Source organism: Eubalaena glacialis, chromosome 3 (assembly GCF_028564815.1).
Source record: "Eubalaena glacialis isolate mEubGla1 chromosome 3, mEubGla1.1.hap2.+ XY, whole genome shotgun sequence".
Classification (NCBI taxonomy): Eukaryota; Metazoa; Chordata; class Mammalia; order Artiodactyla; family Balaenidae; genus Eubalaena; species Eubalaena glacialis.
This window is the reverse complement of record NC_083718.1, coordinates 88,519,791-88,536,318: the sequence shown is the minus strand read 5'-3', so window position 1 is coordinate 88,536,318 and position 16,528 is coordinate 88,519,791. Positions and strand designations below refer to the sequence as shown.

General features: G+C 37.0%; 1 protein-coding gene across 8 annotated transcripts in view; it reads left to right on the top strand.

The window, feature by feature from the left end:
• PDE4DIP (phosphodiesterase 4D interacting protein) overlaps positions 1 to 16,528 on the top strand; it is a 204,184-nt gene that overhangs the window by 123,542 nt on the left and 64,114 nt on the right. For all 8 annotated transcript variants that reach the window (XM_061183609.1, XM_061183602.1, XM_061183604.1 and 5 more), the window contains 11 exons: positions 4,996 to 5,127; positions 5,853 to 5,972; positions 6,211 to 6,303; positions 6,436 to 6,648; positions 7,541 to 7,699; positions 8,568 to 8,681; positions 8,871 to 9,008; positions 9,755 to 9,934; positions 10,845 to 11,039; positions 13,458 to 13,625; positions 13,797 to 13,878. In XM_061183609.1, the coding sequence (XP_061039592.1) occupies positions 4,996 to 5,127; positions 5,853 to 5,972; positions 6,211 to 6,303; positions 6,436 to 6,648; positions 7,541 to 7,699; positions 8,568 to 8,681; positions 8,871 to 9,008; positions 9,755 to 9,934; positions 10,845 to 11,039; positions 13,458 to 13,625; positions 13,797 to 13,878 (1,594 nt within the window). The remainder of the gene's footprint in view (positions 1 to 4,995; positions 5,128 to 5,852; positions 5,973 to 6,210; positions 6,304 to 6,435; positions 6,649 to 7,540; positions 7,700 to 8,567; positions 8,682 to 8,870; positions 9,009 to 9,754; positions 9,935 to 10,844; positions 11,040 to 13,457; positions 13,626 to 13,796; positions 13,879 to 16,528) is intronic.

The window sequence follows — 16,528 nt, the reverse complement described above, 5'->3', positions numbered from 1 at the left end:
ACAAATTTTGGAGCTGGGAAGGAGCTTAAAGATCATCTCATGCAGTCTCTCAATTTAGAGATATGGAAAGCTCATGGTTTAAATAACTTAGCCCAGGCAGAGCCAAAGATTCCTAACCATTCTCAGCCAAGAGCTTTTTATTCTATATATTAAACCACATTGCCTGATGTACATTGAATTAAATAAATACTTGTTTTAAATGCAGGACCTTCTTTCTATACCCTAAGGATTGTGGGAGGATTCTTTAGGAATTCTGTGAAGAAATCTGGCATCGTAATGAGCATATTTAAAATATGGTAACTGTACCTTTAGATCAAGTCCCTTTTCTTCACTAAATTTAGACATCAGAAAAAAAGACCTTTAACACAGCAGTGTTTGACCTTTCTGCTGTAACCTGGCTTACCGTCTTTACTGTTTGTAGAATAATAAAACATTTAGAGGAGGAAGAAAACATTCAGCTTGGAGAATCATGGCATTTGATTGTTGTGCTGTTTTCTCCAATAATTAAGAATGTGGAAGGAAATAGATTAATTAGGCTCAAAGTGTTTGTAGATAAAATGTATGTTTTGGATTCTGGATCTACTGTTTAAGTCTTGACTTTTAAGCTCCTTAAGGCCTGTTGTGCTTTATGGCAAAAGCAGATCTAAGTGGGACAAAGGCAGACTGATTTTTGTCTGTTTCTGAACAAATGTGGATAGAATAGAAATAAGTGTAAATTATTTTTGGTAGTTCTCTTTTTGGTTTGTAGAAAGAAAAAACTTGAAAGAAAAAAAAAATTTCCTTTAGCTAAATTCTGCTACAAATATGAAGAAAAGCTCCTATCCTAAGAGCGAGATTGTTCTGTAAGGTCATTTTGATTCCTTTGTTTAATCTGGTTACTGTTAAATATCACCATCAGAATGCCTCCTGGTTGCTTTTCTTCTTTTTCTTTCTCTCTTTCCTTCTTTCTTTCTTACATTAAAGAAAAACTGCAACAGTGTAGTTCTCCTGCTTACTAATTTTCTGACATTATGCAAACTGATTTATTTGCCTCCTACAGAATTTATGTCTGAAGACCCAAGGTTGTCAAATATCTAAAGAAAGGTTTGAAGCCTTATTCTAGCTGATAATTTCCTTCTTTATTGTCTGGCTCTGAACTACAATAGAAAAGCTGTCATAGAAGGGGTGTGGTCCCTTGGTAAACATTAATTCAGCTCTGGTTCACGTGCAGTTTTCTTTTCTATCTAAATTCAGAGAGTAAGAGATCTTTGCTTCAAGCCTTGCAATGCCAGAGTCTGCTCTTGTATGACTATGATAAATTTATCCCTCTCTATAACTTAGCTATGTAACCCAGATAGGCCCTTTGGAAGGGGTAAGCATTAGATGCTGGTCAAAGATTAGGCCTTTAATTTTATGCTAGTTGATAGTTCTTGTGTATCCCCTATTACTAACAGTAGGATAGAAAATTATAGTAGTTTGAGCCCTGTGACTTTCTATTATGGCTATGAAAGTGTCAAGAAAACTGCTGTTAATCCAGAAGATCTAAATAACTACCTTTTAGCCTAAAGGTCTTACTTTATGCAACCTTAGGCCTGGAAGCAATTCTCTTTTCTCATGCTGAAAAGCATTTGTCCTGAGTCAAAAGCAACTGAATTTAAAATTATATTATGATTACAACATGATTTTAGTAACTGATAGCATGGAGATTAACACTGATTCAACCAAATCAAGTATTACTGATTTCAGGCTCTACAAAATCTTCATAGGAGTGGTTGGTTTATGTACTTGATATTTCACAAGAATTCATTATGAGCTGTTTACTCAGTGGGACTTTGCTAGGTACTCTTTTGGCAGACTTATCTGAAAGGACATTTTTTTTCTAAGATTTAAAATAATAAAATATTATGAATAAAGAAGAAACAAACATCTTCTAGCCTTTAGGTCAATACATTACATTTACCAAATTAGGAGTTTCCTATGATGATTCGTGCCGAGATGGGTTCAGATGAGATCCAGACTCATTATGTACTTTTCTGTGGCATCCTTTGGGTTTAAAGTTGATGTTGAAATACCTAAATTAAACATCTACTTTTTTATCTATTTATCTGGTCTTTTTTCTAAGAGAGCCACTGAGAGATTAGAGCAATGGTCTGGGAATTAGGAGACAGGCCTATTTTTGTTAATTTGCTTTTGTTTTTATTGTTCTGTTCACTTTATTAAACAAAAACTTTTGGTCCGTACAATATTCCAGGCATTATGGTAGGCAATGGGTTTATAAAGATGAAAAGGAAGTTACCAACTTAACTGCATTTGGTTTAATTGGATCCTTTTCCTGATTTCCAGTATAACTTTGGACAAATTACTTGTCTAAGTCTCCATTTCCTCAAATGTAAGATAGGATTGGACCAGATGACTAATTTATAAAGTGTCCTTCACAGCTCTAAGATTCTTTGGTTTAAAGTGATTAAATATGACCATTTAAAACTTGAAGCTATTTAATTCTGCTTGTTATAGTTTAAATTTGAAAAATATCTTGTAATAGATGTTGTTGGAAATTTGTTTTACACCGAGGAAGTAAGAAGGTAAGTTTGGTAGAGAATGTTTTATCGTTAAGTAAATGATAAAATTATTTATCAGTTAGAATTGTTGTAAATATCTATTAAAATAGTTACCTCTCCCATGGTGTGACATAATTCACATCGCTTCAGGGCAAGACTCCCTGTTATACCCACAACAACAAATATCTCAATTTTTTCTAGGAGTCATTATCCTTGCTACTTTTCTCTTTCTCCCTGTCTCACCATCCAGTCCTGTTGACTCTACCTTTAAAACATATCCAAATCTATCCATTTCTCTCTCCCTCCATTACTACCACTATAATCCAAGCCACTATTATCTTTCCCCTGCAGTACTGCAGCAGCCTCCTAGCTGGTCTTCCCATTCCTACCGGTGCTCTCCAACAATCTAGTCATCACAGAGCAGCTATTTAAAATTTAAATATGATTGATTACTTTTCTGTTAAAAACCCTGCAGTCCATTCTCATTTCAATGAGAATGAAATCCAGCTTCATTACCTCCGATGTAGGTTCTGTACACCAGATCTGGCCCCTGCCTGCCTTTCTACCTCATCGTGTATTACCATCCACTTTGCCCAGTATGCTCTAGCCCTGTGCTTTCCAGAAAGGCAGCCAGTAGCCCTGTGTGGCTATTGAGCACTTGAAATGTGGCTAGTCCAAAATGAGATATGCTGTGAGTGTGAAGTATAACCTTAATTTAAAAGACATTATGGAAAGAATGTAAAGTATCTTGATAATTTTTATATTGAATACATGTTTATGATAATATTTTAGGTATAATATATTGGGTCAAACAAAATGTTTTCTTAAAATTAAGTTTACCTATTTATTTTTACTTTAGTCAATGAAGATACTAGAAAATTTTAAATTACATATGTGGCTCACATTATATTTCTCTTGGAAAGTGCTCCTCTAACCACGTAGGCTTTTTCTCTTTCCCAGGGGCATATTTCCCCGAGGTCTTTTCCATTAGTTGATCCTCTGCCTGGATTATTCTTCTGTCGATTTTGCAGAGCTGGTTCTTTATCATGTAGATCTTCATTTAAATGCTGCCTGATAGAGACCTTCCACTCATCAACCACTTTAAAGTAACTTAACAACTTTGTCATGCTTTCCTATTTTATAGCATAGGGCTTGTCACTAGCTTATATTTTGTGTATTTCCTTGTTCTTTTATCATGTAGCTCCCCACTCCAACTCCCGCAGTGCTTTGCATATTAGGGGTACTTCATAGATGTTTTAAAAAATGATGAACAGCCCTGGAAGAATAGAAGAGATTTTTCTTCTGAAATCTTTATACTTCCAGTCAGTTGCTGTCAGGAAGGGGTTTAAGGTAAGCTGAAACCCCGCTGCCTAGAAGGTGGTAATCAGAGTTTGAACATGTGAGGTAAAGAAAAAATGAATAGCTGCCTTTTTTCTCTTCCTAATGGATTTGTATTTTCCCTAATTGGAGTGCAGGAGAAAGGGAGGGGGGATAGGCAGGGAGAGAAGAGATGGAATTTAATGCCACAGTGAATTGCTAAAGTTTTATTTTTGTATCTTAGCTCCTAATGAATATTAGGTACAGTTCAGTAAGTTTATCTTAGTCTGATCATCCCAAATATAAATAGATGGTTTTTTTTCTCCTGAATCTTTTCGGTGAATCGATATTCCTATAAAACATACCTCCTTCCCAGACCTTATGGATTTTTAAATTTATTTTAATTTTTGTTTCTTTTTATTTTGAAATAATTTCAAAGTTAGAGAAGTCATAAGAGAAGTACAAAGAACTCACAGATTCACCAGTTGCTATATGTTGCTACATTTGCTTTATCACTCTCACTGTTTATAGACACATTTTTTTTATTCCTCAATTATTTGAGAATTAGTTGCAGATATTATGCATCTTTACGCTCAATAAGCATGTATTTCCTAAAGACAAGGACATCTCTTACATAACTACAGTACAATTACCAAAGTTAGGAAATTTAGTATTGATTAAATACTATTATCTAATGTATGGTCTATATTTGAAATCTACCCATTCTTCCAATAATGTGAATAGGCATGTTGTAAGAAAGATAGTTGAACTATAACTTTTTCTCCCTTAGGGATGGTGTGAGTTTGACCTTCTGAATTCCCTGATTGAAAACAGGATAAAGCAAATATTTGGTCATCATAAGCATTTAAAAAAATCCTCTCTTCTTTTTAATCTCTGAATTACTTGCTTTAACTGAATAGTGTTTGTGTAGGTTCTTGGGGAAAGGTGGGGAGGGGAGCTAGAGAAGAAGTGAATCAGTACTCAGAATACGGAACAGGACTGGCTTCAGGAATTACTGATAATCCATTCAGCAACGCTGGTTTTCTAAGTCTCTGGCAAAAGATGCCAAAGACATTTGATGATAAAATTAAACTTTATCGTTGGCTACGCTTAACTTAATCGTCTCGCTGCTTCTTCCCAGCCCACGACCGAAGAGTTACTCAGACAACCAAAGCTGAATTCAGGTGAGACCGGTACAACTCAGCAGGCTGTATCTGATTCCCATTTGACAGAACTCCAGGAAAAAATCCAGCAAACAGAGGCCACCAACAAGGTATTGGAGATCACAGGGTTTCTTGAGAATGTGACTGGCTCTAGCTGGGTCTGCGTTAACCTCTCTGAGTAGGACCTGGGAGATGGGTACTGTGTATGCCTGGTGCTCTGTGGAATATATTCTTAAAAGTGTAGTTCTTTCCTGTATCTCTCATCAAGATTTTAGCCTGTTCTGCACAGATCAGAATTTTTGGTGCCTTTTAGGTCTGAAATTAAAACTTGAGTGCAATTTTCAACTGTATAAGGCACTGAGACAAGAGGTTCATGTTTTTGATTTTGGTTTAACTTCTTACCCCTTTATAGCCCATGGATTTTAACATTTGCTTAGAAGAAAATTCCCACAATTTGGGATGCTGTGCTCCTGGCTTTGTGTACCCTTGTTGTGTCCTGTCCTGTAGTAGATAGCAGAAGCTCCTTGGTCTTTGTGTAAAAGATCCACAGTGACTCATGTGGACAAGTACCCCCAGTATGGCTGCCATCATAGAGAAAGCACAGTGCATGAGAATTGAAGCAATTGAGTATTAAAAGAAGTATTTCACATTTCCTGCTACTTTCTCTTGCTGATTGACTTAAGACTTTAATGGTTACGCTATGTGGGGAAAAATTAATAAGGTAATATTCCCTAAGAAATCCTTTAAACCTAGATTTGAGGAAGGACTTCATGGTTGCATTTGAAGTTAAAAGGAATCATTGACCTACCAAACTGTTTTTCTTTGCTGAATTCAGATTCTTCAAGAAAAACTGAATGAAATGAGCTGTGAACTAAAGTCCGCTCAGGAGTCGTCTCAGAAGCAAGATGGTACAATTCAAAACCTCAAGGAAACTCTGAAAAGCAGGGAAAATGAGGTAAAATGTTTGGCAGTCAAGGACCCATGAGGAAACAATTTTTCCCATCAAAGTAGACAAGTATTCTATAAGTTGTTGAATTGGATATTGTCAGACTAACATCTTAGCCTAGAGAAACTGTAGTGTCATCTAAATTGGAATTTTGGAATAGTCCTGCTACTAAAATCTGTACAGGCGAGATAACGGAATTTATATTTAGCTTGCTAACATTTTTGGTACTCCCTGTCTTTGTTTTCAGACCGAGGAGTTGTACCAGGTGATCGAAGGTCAAAACGACACAATGGTAAAGCTTCGAGAAATGCTGCACCAAAGTCAGCTTGGACAGCTTCGTGTATGTGAGGGTCACCTGGGACAGGAGGCATCACTTGAGGATGTGCCACTCTCAGCCACAGTCTTGATCTTGTTCTTCTCGGCTACTCAGTGCTTGCCCTCCTTGTGATGATGATTTTCACTCTCTTTTCAGAACTCAGAGGGTACTTCCCCAGCTCAGCAACAGGTGGCTCTGCTTGATCTTCAGAGCGCTTTATTCTGCAGCCAACTTGAAATACAGAAGCTCCAGAGGGTGGTACGACAAAAAGAATGGCAGCTGGCTGATGCCAGACGACGTGTGCAATTTGTAGAGGCTGCAGCACAGGAGAGAGAACAGCAGAAAGAGGCTTCTTGGAAACATAACCAAGTAAATCATTAATCATTTTGTGGCACTGTGTAAATGCAGACTTTGCCCTGGTAATAACTTTTTATAAGGAAAGCTTGTGTTGAACCCTTGAGTCACTTACTTAATCTAAGTAATTCACCTCAACATTTGTTGCCCTTATACCATGTGCCAGGTATTGGGCTGTGTTCTGGAAATACAAGGGTGAATATCACAGGCTCTTTCCTCTTAAGTTACTTATAATATAGTATGAAAGACAGTCACGTAAACAGTATTTCAATGTGGTAAATACTGTAGAAGAGGCATATAGGGGTCCTGTAGGAATATATACAAGGGGCCGGGGAAGGGAATCAGGGAAAGCTTCACAAAGGAGGAGATATCTGAGATTATTCTTGAAGGGTGGGTAAGAGTCAGCAAGACAGAAAAGTGGGAAGAACAACCAAGTCAGAGGAATGGCGTGCACAATTAGTCATGTATGTTTTTTTAAATAAAACACATAATTCTTAAATGGTTTCTTTATCTTGTTAGCTTAGAGCAAATGCCATCTTTTTTTTTTTTTTTTTTTTAAGATTTAAAAGGATAGGTAGGAATGTTGTATCCTTGAGCTTACTGTAAAGGATCCAGGTTTATGGTAGAACAGAGTCCCACTTAGTACTTATATAGATGTATCATTTTTAAGCCAAAAATAAGTATTGAACTATAATATCAAATTTACATCCTACCCCCGTCCACGGTTCCCATGATTTCCCACATCATATTTGACTCATGTGTAGTAGTATCTCTATAGTAATTTTAAGAATGGCACTTTTTGCTACTTTATTTTTTGTTCTCTGTGCTTTGAAAGTTTTAAGGCCTCCATATCTAATGACCACGTGAAAATTTTAGATTGTTTGAAAAGGGAATCTGTTTAATTCAGGAATTGCGAAAAGCCTTGCAGCAGCTACAAGGAGAATTGCAGAGTAAGGGCCAACAGCTTCATACCCTGGAGGCTGAAAAATGCAATGAGATTCACGCCCAAGAGCAATACATTCAGCACCTCAACCACAGTCTGAGTCACAAAGAGCAGCTGCTTCAGGTGAGTCCACAGAATGATTTCAAGTAAAACTGGGTTCCTAGAGCCCGGGAATTTATGTTCATATCATCTCAAAACATTAGTCCACCTGTGTTGAGTACCTGCTACATGTAGAACATTAAGAGGTGGGAATCAGGAGGATTCAGAAGAAATAGAAAGTACAATCCGTGAACCAAGATGCTAACCAGCAAGTGTAGGAAACAAGAAATATAGACCTGAAACACTTAAGCAATAAATATTCAGCAAATAATTATTAAGCACCTCTGTGAGTTAGATACTAGGCTAGGTATGAGGAAGATGAAGAGAAGATATGTCCACTGCTCCCACTGAAGACCTCTGTATAGAAATTTCCAGAGTTATATAGATGATAAAATGAAAGTTATAGGAAAAAATGGAGCACTAAAGAAGAGACTGATCAGTTCTACCACCTACTCTAAGCTTTAGTCACACTGGATCCCTTGTATTTCGCTGAGCATATGATTTTTTCATGGTATACATATGTTGTGCCAGTTTTTTTCTCTGATAGAGATACCCCACAGCCTCTTGGGAAACTCCGAGTCCTTTAAGACTCAGAGCAAATGTAACCTCTTTTGTGAGAACTTTAGTGACACCTTCAGGCAGAGTTAGGCAATGCAGCCCATGTTCCCCTAGTAGCTTGCTACATGCGTATATGTATACACCTGCGTATATGTGATGCAGAATAGTTGACATTTTGTATGTCTGTCATCTCTGCTAAACTGTCATCTCACCCCTTGAGAGTGATCACATTTTGTTTTTTATCCCGAATCACTAACAAATTCCTTGACAAAGTGTGGAAATTCAGTTAATACTGAATAAATGAATAAAGGAAAATATTTTTTGGTCTCATTAGGAATTTCGGGAGCTCCTGCAGTATCGAAATAACTCGGACAAAACCCTTGAAGCAAATGAAATGTTGCTTGAGAAACTTCGGCAAAGAATACAAGATAGAGATGTTGCTCTAGAGGTATGTACCATAATTTTGCTCATGATGTTGTGGATTATTTCATCCACAGGGGGACTTTAGAAATGTATTTACTTAATTTGCTGCTTTTGGGAGTTGGTTGTCCATTCCTTTATATTTGGAATCTTATTGAATAAGAGTGATCAGAATAGTGACTCTTGTGGAGCTTTGGGATGCTGACTTTGCTTGCAGCGGGCTATAGACGAAAAGTTCTCCAGTCTAGAAGAAAAAGAAAAAGAACTGCGTCAACTTTGTCTTGCCGTGAGAGAGCGAGATCATGACTTAGAGAGATTGCGTGGTATCCTCTCCTCCAATGAAGCTACCATGCAGGTAAGAGCAAAATCTGTCATGACTTGGTATCCCTCTCCCACTTGGATTCTAAACCTGAAACGTATCCCTCTCCCACTTAGATTCTAAACCTGAAACATCACCCCTTCCATCATTTTCTGAAAACCAGGATATTTGCTTTATTAAAAAAAAAAATACAAAAGCAAACAAAAATAGCAGTCATTAGTTCTGTCATTATACATAAGGGAGTGAGAAGTTTTAGCACTTCTACTGTGAACTTTGTAGGAGAGGGCAGTGAATATGGATTTTTATACATAGTTCTAATTTATTTCTAATCCTTGCTAATATTTATATACTTTTATATAAACATTGCTCAGATGCAGCTATTATATTGTATTTTTCTCATTAATATTATGTACACGTCCATGTACAGCCACAATCAGAACACTTGTTTCTCTTATTAATATTTACTCTGGGCTATTTTTGTATATTTCTTTTAGAGCTTAAATATCTAACCATCTGACACTTCTTGAAGTTCTTCACTTCCTCCAAAGTACTTCATTTAACACATACATTATATTTATCTCTCTACAAACTAGATGAGAGTTTCTAAAAACAAAAAATAGACTAGTATGGCATTGTTAGATTAGATACTACGTTTTTTCCTTTTGCAAAAGAAATTGATAGATAACTTAGGAGATAATGTAAAGGTGGATCAAGTTTCCTGTTTATGCTGAGGAGTGTAGGGTGGCCCTTTGACTTAACGGCTGCTTTCTTTGTGACTGTAGTGTATGGAGAGTCTTCTGAGGGCCAAAGGCCTGGAAGTGGAACAGTTGTCTGCCAGCTGTCAAAACCTCCAATGGCTGAGAGAAGAAATGGAAACGAAATTTAGCCATTGGCAGAAGGAGCAAGAAAGTATCATTCAGCAGCTACAGACATCTCTGCATGACAGGAACAAAGAAGTGGAGGCAAGAATTTAGTTAACTTAAGGGCAGTTGGTTTAGTGATGACATAATCTCAGTCTTGCATTAGGACTCTTGAGGTCTGAGAGTCCGGTGACCCAAGTCTTTAATTCCATCCTGTCTCTGGGCAGGTCACTGGCTTTCACTGGGACTTTTTTTTCCTATATCTATAAACTCAAGGGGACAATTATCTTTCTCAAAGAAGTTATGTGAGAATTAATGAGATCTAAAAAATGCACCTACAGTACAATAGCTAACCTCTGTTATGGTGCTCATGCTACGTCAGGCACTTTTTAAAGAGCTTAATGGATGTCAATTCATTGAATCCTCGCAAATCTATGAAGTACATACAATTATTCCGCTTTTACAGACAAGGAAACAGACTTCTGAAGTGAAGCAACTTGTCCAAAGTGACATAACTAATAAGTGGCAGAGCCAGTGTGCACCCTGGGCGATCTGGCTCCACAGTTTTAACCCCCATGTATTACCTCCAGTGTAGAAATAGGAGCTGCATCACCGTGCTAATAAATACAGTGCTTGTTATTTTTTTCAGCTTATCATTTCGTGTTCCCCCTATAAAGTCAAACGGGAGTAGCTAAATGAGATAAGTGAACCGAGTGCCCATTTATCCACACCTAACATTATTATGTGCCCTGAGCATTATAGGGAAAGGACTTATTTTAGAAAACAATATGTAAGTTGCCATTCTAAGTATTTTTTTCTGTATTGTCAGTGCTCATTCACTGAGCATGTATTGACAGTCTTTTATGTGCCTGGCCTATGCTGGATCTGCGGGAACAAAAATGAATAAAACATCATACTTGCTCTCTCTTCTATGATAGATTCTTTTAAGCCCTTTGATATACAGTAGATGGAATTCTTTCCTCCAAAACTTACACTGTCTCTCCTGTATTAGGATCTTAGTGCAACATTGCTCTGCAAACTTGGACCAGGACAGAGTGAGATAGCTGAGGAGCTGTGCCAGCGTCTACAGCGAAAGGAAAGGATGCTGCAGGACCTTCTAAGTGATCGAAACAAACAAGCGGTGGAATATGAAATGGAGATTCAGGGCCTGTTTCAGTCCATGAGCAGCAGGGAGCAGGAGAGCCAAGTAAGGACTAATGCCCAGTGCAGAAGAGTATCACTTAGTGCGTTTATAGTCCGCACTATAGGAAGCCTTAGAACTTTATAACGTGTAAAATTTATGTCATTTTACAGTCCATTCTGTTAGTTCTTTTCCTTCAGCCTATTAACTAGACTGCAGTCTTACATCAGTCATCAGAATATGAAATATTTCTAGAACACTTTGCATTTGGAGGGTGCCTAAATAATACATGTCCCCACTCATTAAATTCATTATGTACATTTTCTTTTCCTTAATGTTCTGATACTTTTGACAGAAAGGAATATAGGGTTCTGGAGTGTTTTGATTTTGATTCTAAATTATCAAGACTTGAGTGATATTTTGTTTCTAGCCAGGGTATGGGAAAACTTATACTTTACATATTTTCTCTTAATTCATGTAAAATCTGAGTTATTTTAAGAGAGAAAAAAAAGATTGTGTTTTTTCAAAGGCCATGATGAGAATAAACAATCTCATAGTAATATGGCCTATAGTAATTTCAAAATAATGGTACACAAATATTTCAAAAGTAAATTCTTAACTTACCGTCATTTTCACATATCTTTCTCCTAAAGGCTAGAGAAAGTCTAGTATAGTTGACTTGTGCTGCATTTCAGGGACCGGTCACTCAGCATTCTCCCTAGTCAGTTCTCAGAGGGAACTAGATTCTTATCATTTGCCTATGTTATTTGACAATAATATTCTCTAATGCTTCCTTATATTATGGGATGGTTATATTCCGCTCATCCAATGCTTAGGCCCACTGAAGTAAATACACATTTTGTTAGAAACATGCTGCCATGTGCTGCAGAAATTGCTTCTAGAGTAGACCTAACAAAATCATTGTGAATTATTTAAGTCTTTGGCAAGAGGCTAACAAGTCTCTGAGTTTTCTTTTTCACCTCTTTGTAATTTGAAAGAATTAACCTTATAACACTTAATATACCGCTGGTAGTAAAATAATGGAATCTAGGAGATGCCTGAAATTACAAAAGATTTTCAACTCAAGAAAAAGTGTAATGATTGTATTCTTCTAGATCTGCTTCTCGAATTTTATATGCAGAAAAATCCCTTGAATAGCTTTTTAAAAACATAGCCTCAAGAATTTGCATTTCTTACAAGCTTCCAGACGATGGTGATGTTGCTGGTTCATGAACCACACTTGGAGGAGCAGTGCTGAAAACAGCACTGCTAGAAAAAGAGTACCAAGCCAGATAGACCATATATATGGCACAAGATATCTTGTGTATTATTCACTCTGTTTCTTCCCATAATTTCACAGCGATTTTTATTAAGGCAAATTAATAATGTACTGTTACCTCTAAGATGGTTATGTCCAAGTCCCTAAAGAGTCTGAATTTTACATACTAAAACTGGAAGGTTATTCTTTTATTTCCCTTAGAAGTCATGACAAGAGCTCAGCTTCTTATTTAAAATAGCAGTAATTCTCCCAGAGACAGTCGATGCTATAGTATAGCTAATATATTCATCATCTTATACCCTCTTTTGGTCTTAGTTTATTATTTCTAGATTTTCCGATTAAATGCAGACTTTCTATGTGGTAATGGTCACAAAAAAACGTTCTAAATTTTTTCCTTATTGTACCATCATGTGTCTTAGAAAACTGTGGGATTTGAAATGAAATAAACTGGGTTTGGTGATTTTGAGGTTCAGATTCTCCTGATCATGTGGTCTGATAAAAATGTTTCTGTGTAATTGATTCATTCAATAAATAGGTCTCGAGTACCTATGAATTGAGTGCCTACTATGTGCCAGACATTGTTCTGGGTGCTTGGGATTCAGCACTGAACAAAACATAGTACTTGCCCTTAGAAAACTTACATCCAGTTGGGGCAGGGTGGGGAGGCGGGGAGAGAGAGAGAGAGAGACAATAAATAGATATATTGATTACTGGTAAGTGCATTGTAAAAAAAATTTAGCATGACGGGGGAATTGGGAGTAGAGATGAGATTGCTGTTTTATATAGGAAACGCAGACTAGGCCAATCTGATAAAGTTGACATTTGGCAAAGGCCTTAAGGGAGTGTACCAAACAAATGTTTGGGCAAAGACCACTCAGGCCAAAGGCACATGAGTAAAGAAAGACATATGTTACCCAATTCAAACCAGAATATTAATACGTTAGCCTGATAGTTCTAGCGGAACAAGTTTAGATTATTTTATCTGTAATAGATGTGTTATATTCCATTTTTCCAATATTGTGCCTATGAGAGACTTTCTTTCCACTCATTGACTATGGTTTTTCCTATAAAATAAAAGCAAGGAAACTATTTCTTAGGGCCCCACTGGCTTTTCTTAAATGGTTGGCTTTTAACAATGACATCAGAACACAAATTTTTTTTTTATTAGAATATCTCTCTAATGTTATGTGTGATTTCCTTACTAGGCTGCTGCAGAAAAGATGGTACAGGCCCTAATGGAAGGAAATTCAGAATTACAGGCCCTGCGCCAGTATTTAGGAGGGAAAGATTTCATGATGTCCCAGCCACTCATCTCTAACCAACCAGCTGAAGTTACCTCCGTCAGTCCCCATCTTGGAGAGCAAACTGATCAAGTAAGAACCATAGACTTGTATAGATGTTTATGCCAACTGCATTTTCTTTTTATATCTGAGGCATAAGTATGATAATTTTAATATCAAGTTGTGCGAGAATGTTCCAAGTCCTTTTCATTGTGATCATGGTTCTTGTATCTTCCTAAATCCCCCGACTCTTCCAATTTTTAGGGTTCAGTGCCTATACCCTCCAGAGATGATAGCACTTCACTGACTGACAAAGGGGATACTAGCATACCCAGGTCTGCGTTAGGTAAGTATCAAATTTCATTTCATTCAGGAACCTCTGTCTTTCCTTCCTGTAGCTCTCTGTTAATAGGTTTGGCCAAGACTCTCTTTCTCTTCCTACCATAATGGAAAAAATAAGTTTGGATTCCACCGAAAGTCTGAAGACACGTGTCTTCTAGGGAGAACTGCCCTTGCCTTATTTTGAATTAAAAGTATTGCTCTGGCTACACGATTTGGCTCAGAGAAACTGCATCCTAATTCTCTTTTTCAGTTAGCTTTGCAGGGATTCAGGAATGCGGGAGGCAGTGTTTCCAGACCTGCACAGCAGGACCACGGGGCTGACACTGTCTCCTGGGTATCTTAAGCAGGCTGAGGCTGCTCACTGTAAATTGACGTAACCCACATTACAGTGTTGGGAGGGGTAGGCAGTGCCAAGCTCCCCTCCATCCAAGGGATGGTTGTAGGCCTTGAACTCCCTAAAAACAACTGAGCAAAACTCAAATGGGTGCCTTAGATTAGAGTCTCTGACTTTCACAGACCAAAAGGTTGGGATCTAGGGAAGCATCAAAGAAACTATTATCCAGTGAGTTCCAAAACTAGGGGCTCACCATGGTTCTTGGTGATTATAGTGGTATGATAAGAAATGTTGTGGACTTGGAGAATTAACTTATGATTTTTTTAATGATTTTAAGAATGTATAAACTTTGTGTTATAGTATAGGGTATTATGGAATTCATAGATGAGTTGTGCAAGTAGTCATTTTTTAGTGGGAAACTTTATGCTAGTTAAAGAGTAAAGGATGCTGGATTTGTTTAATTTACTTCGTATTTACCTTTTTTTAAAAGCATCTTTCCCCAATTTTTTATTTTGCAAATTTCAAGCCTATAGAAAAGTGGCAAAAATAGTACAATGAATACCCATATACAGTTTTATTAAGATTCACCAATTGTTAACATTTTGCTACTTTTGCATTATTTCTTGCATGCACACACACACAGCTATAATGTTTTTTTCTGAACCATTTAAAAATTACTCACAGACATCATTGACACTTTATCCCTAAATACTTCATTATGTACTTCCTAAGAACAAGGGCATTCACTTCCATAACTACAATATAATTATCACGCTCAGGAAATTTAGCTTTAATATAGTCCTAGTGTCTAATGTACAGTCTATATTCAGAGTTCCCATTGTCCCAAGAATATTCTTGATAGCTGGTTGTTCTCTTCCCTCAGGGATCATGCATTGCACCTACTTGTCATGGTTCTTTAGTCTCTTTTAATCTAGAACAGTTTTCTAGCCTTTTTTGTCTTTTTTTGACATTGGCTTTTTTTTTCAATTGAAGTATAGTTGATTTGCAATGTTGTGTTAATTTCTGATGTACAGCAAATTGATTCAGTCTTTTATATATATATATTCTTTACCATATTCTTTTACATTATGGATTATTACAGGATATTGAATATAGTTCCCTGTGCTGTACAGTGGGACGTTGTTGTTTATCCATTCTATATATAATAGTTTGCATCTGCTAACCCCAACCTCCCAATCCAACCCTCGCCCCCGGCCCTCCTTGACAACCACAAGTCTGTTCTCTGACATTGGCATTTTTTAAAACTCTGGGCCAGCTAATGGCCCTCAATTTGACTCTGATTGTTTCCTCATGGTTAGATTCAAGTTAAACATCTTTGGCAAGAATACTACGTGGATGATGTCTTTCTCAGTGCATCACATCAGGAGCACATGGTATCAGTTTGTGTTATGCTCGGTGATATTAAGTTTAGTTGTTTGGTTAAGGTTGTATCTGCCAGATGTCTCCACTCTAAAGGCTCATTTTCCCCTTTGTAATTAATAAGTGATCTGCCAGCAAATGCCTTGAGATGTTGATAGTTCTGCTTTCCCACAGTCATTCACGCAGTGGTTTTTAGCATCCTTTCAGCTTGTTTGAACTCACTATTTGGTAGTTTAAAAAGAGATTTTCTATTTCTAAAATTCCTTCTTTGTTTAGTAGTGTGTATTCTTTTATAAAGAAGAGATGCCCTTTCCCTATTCTTCCTACTCCGTTTGTTTATATCAGTATGGAGTAATGGGTTCTTTTTTTAAAAAAAATCATTTTATTATCCATTTCTGTCATTATTCCATTTGATAACCAAATTATCCCGGATTTGGCCAATTGGAGCCCCTTCAAGCTGTTCCTCTGTCCTTTCAGTATTTCCCCATCTGTTTTTGAGCACTTCCATACTTTCTGGCACAATAAGATGTTCTGTGATTTTCTTTTACTTTGCCTACCTCCGCCCTGAAATTATCCATTACTTCAAGGAGCTCTCTGGTTCCTTTTAGTGGGTAATGGCATTTATATACTAATATCTGGACATAAGATAGGTTCATAGCTACAGGTATGTCATTTGCTTCTAGGCCCTTTTAAGTGAACAGAGCTAAGAATGTTTATATGTATATGTGTGAGCATGTGTGTGTGTGTGTGTGTGTGTGTATATATACACACACACACACACATATATATATCTCCATTTGATACTGATTCCTCTAATTCCAGTTAAACAATACAAGTTCTTTCTTTCCGTTATTTCGTATTTGTATCTGCCGTCTCCCAACATTGAGAAACCTGGTTACCTGTAACATCACTATATTTATACATTTGCACAGTACACAAA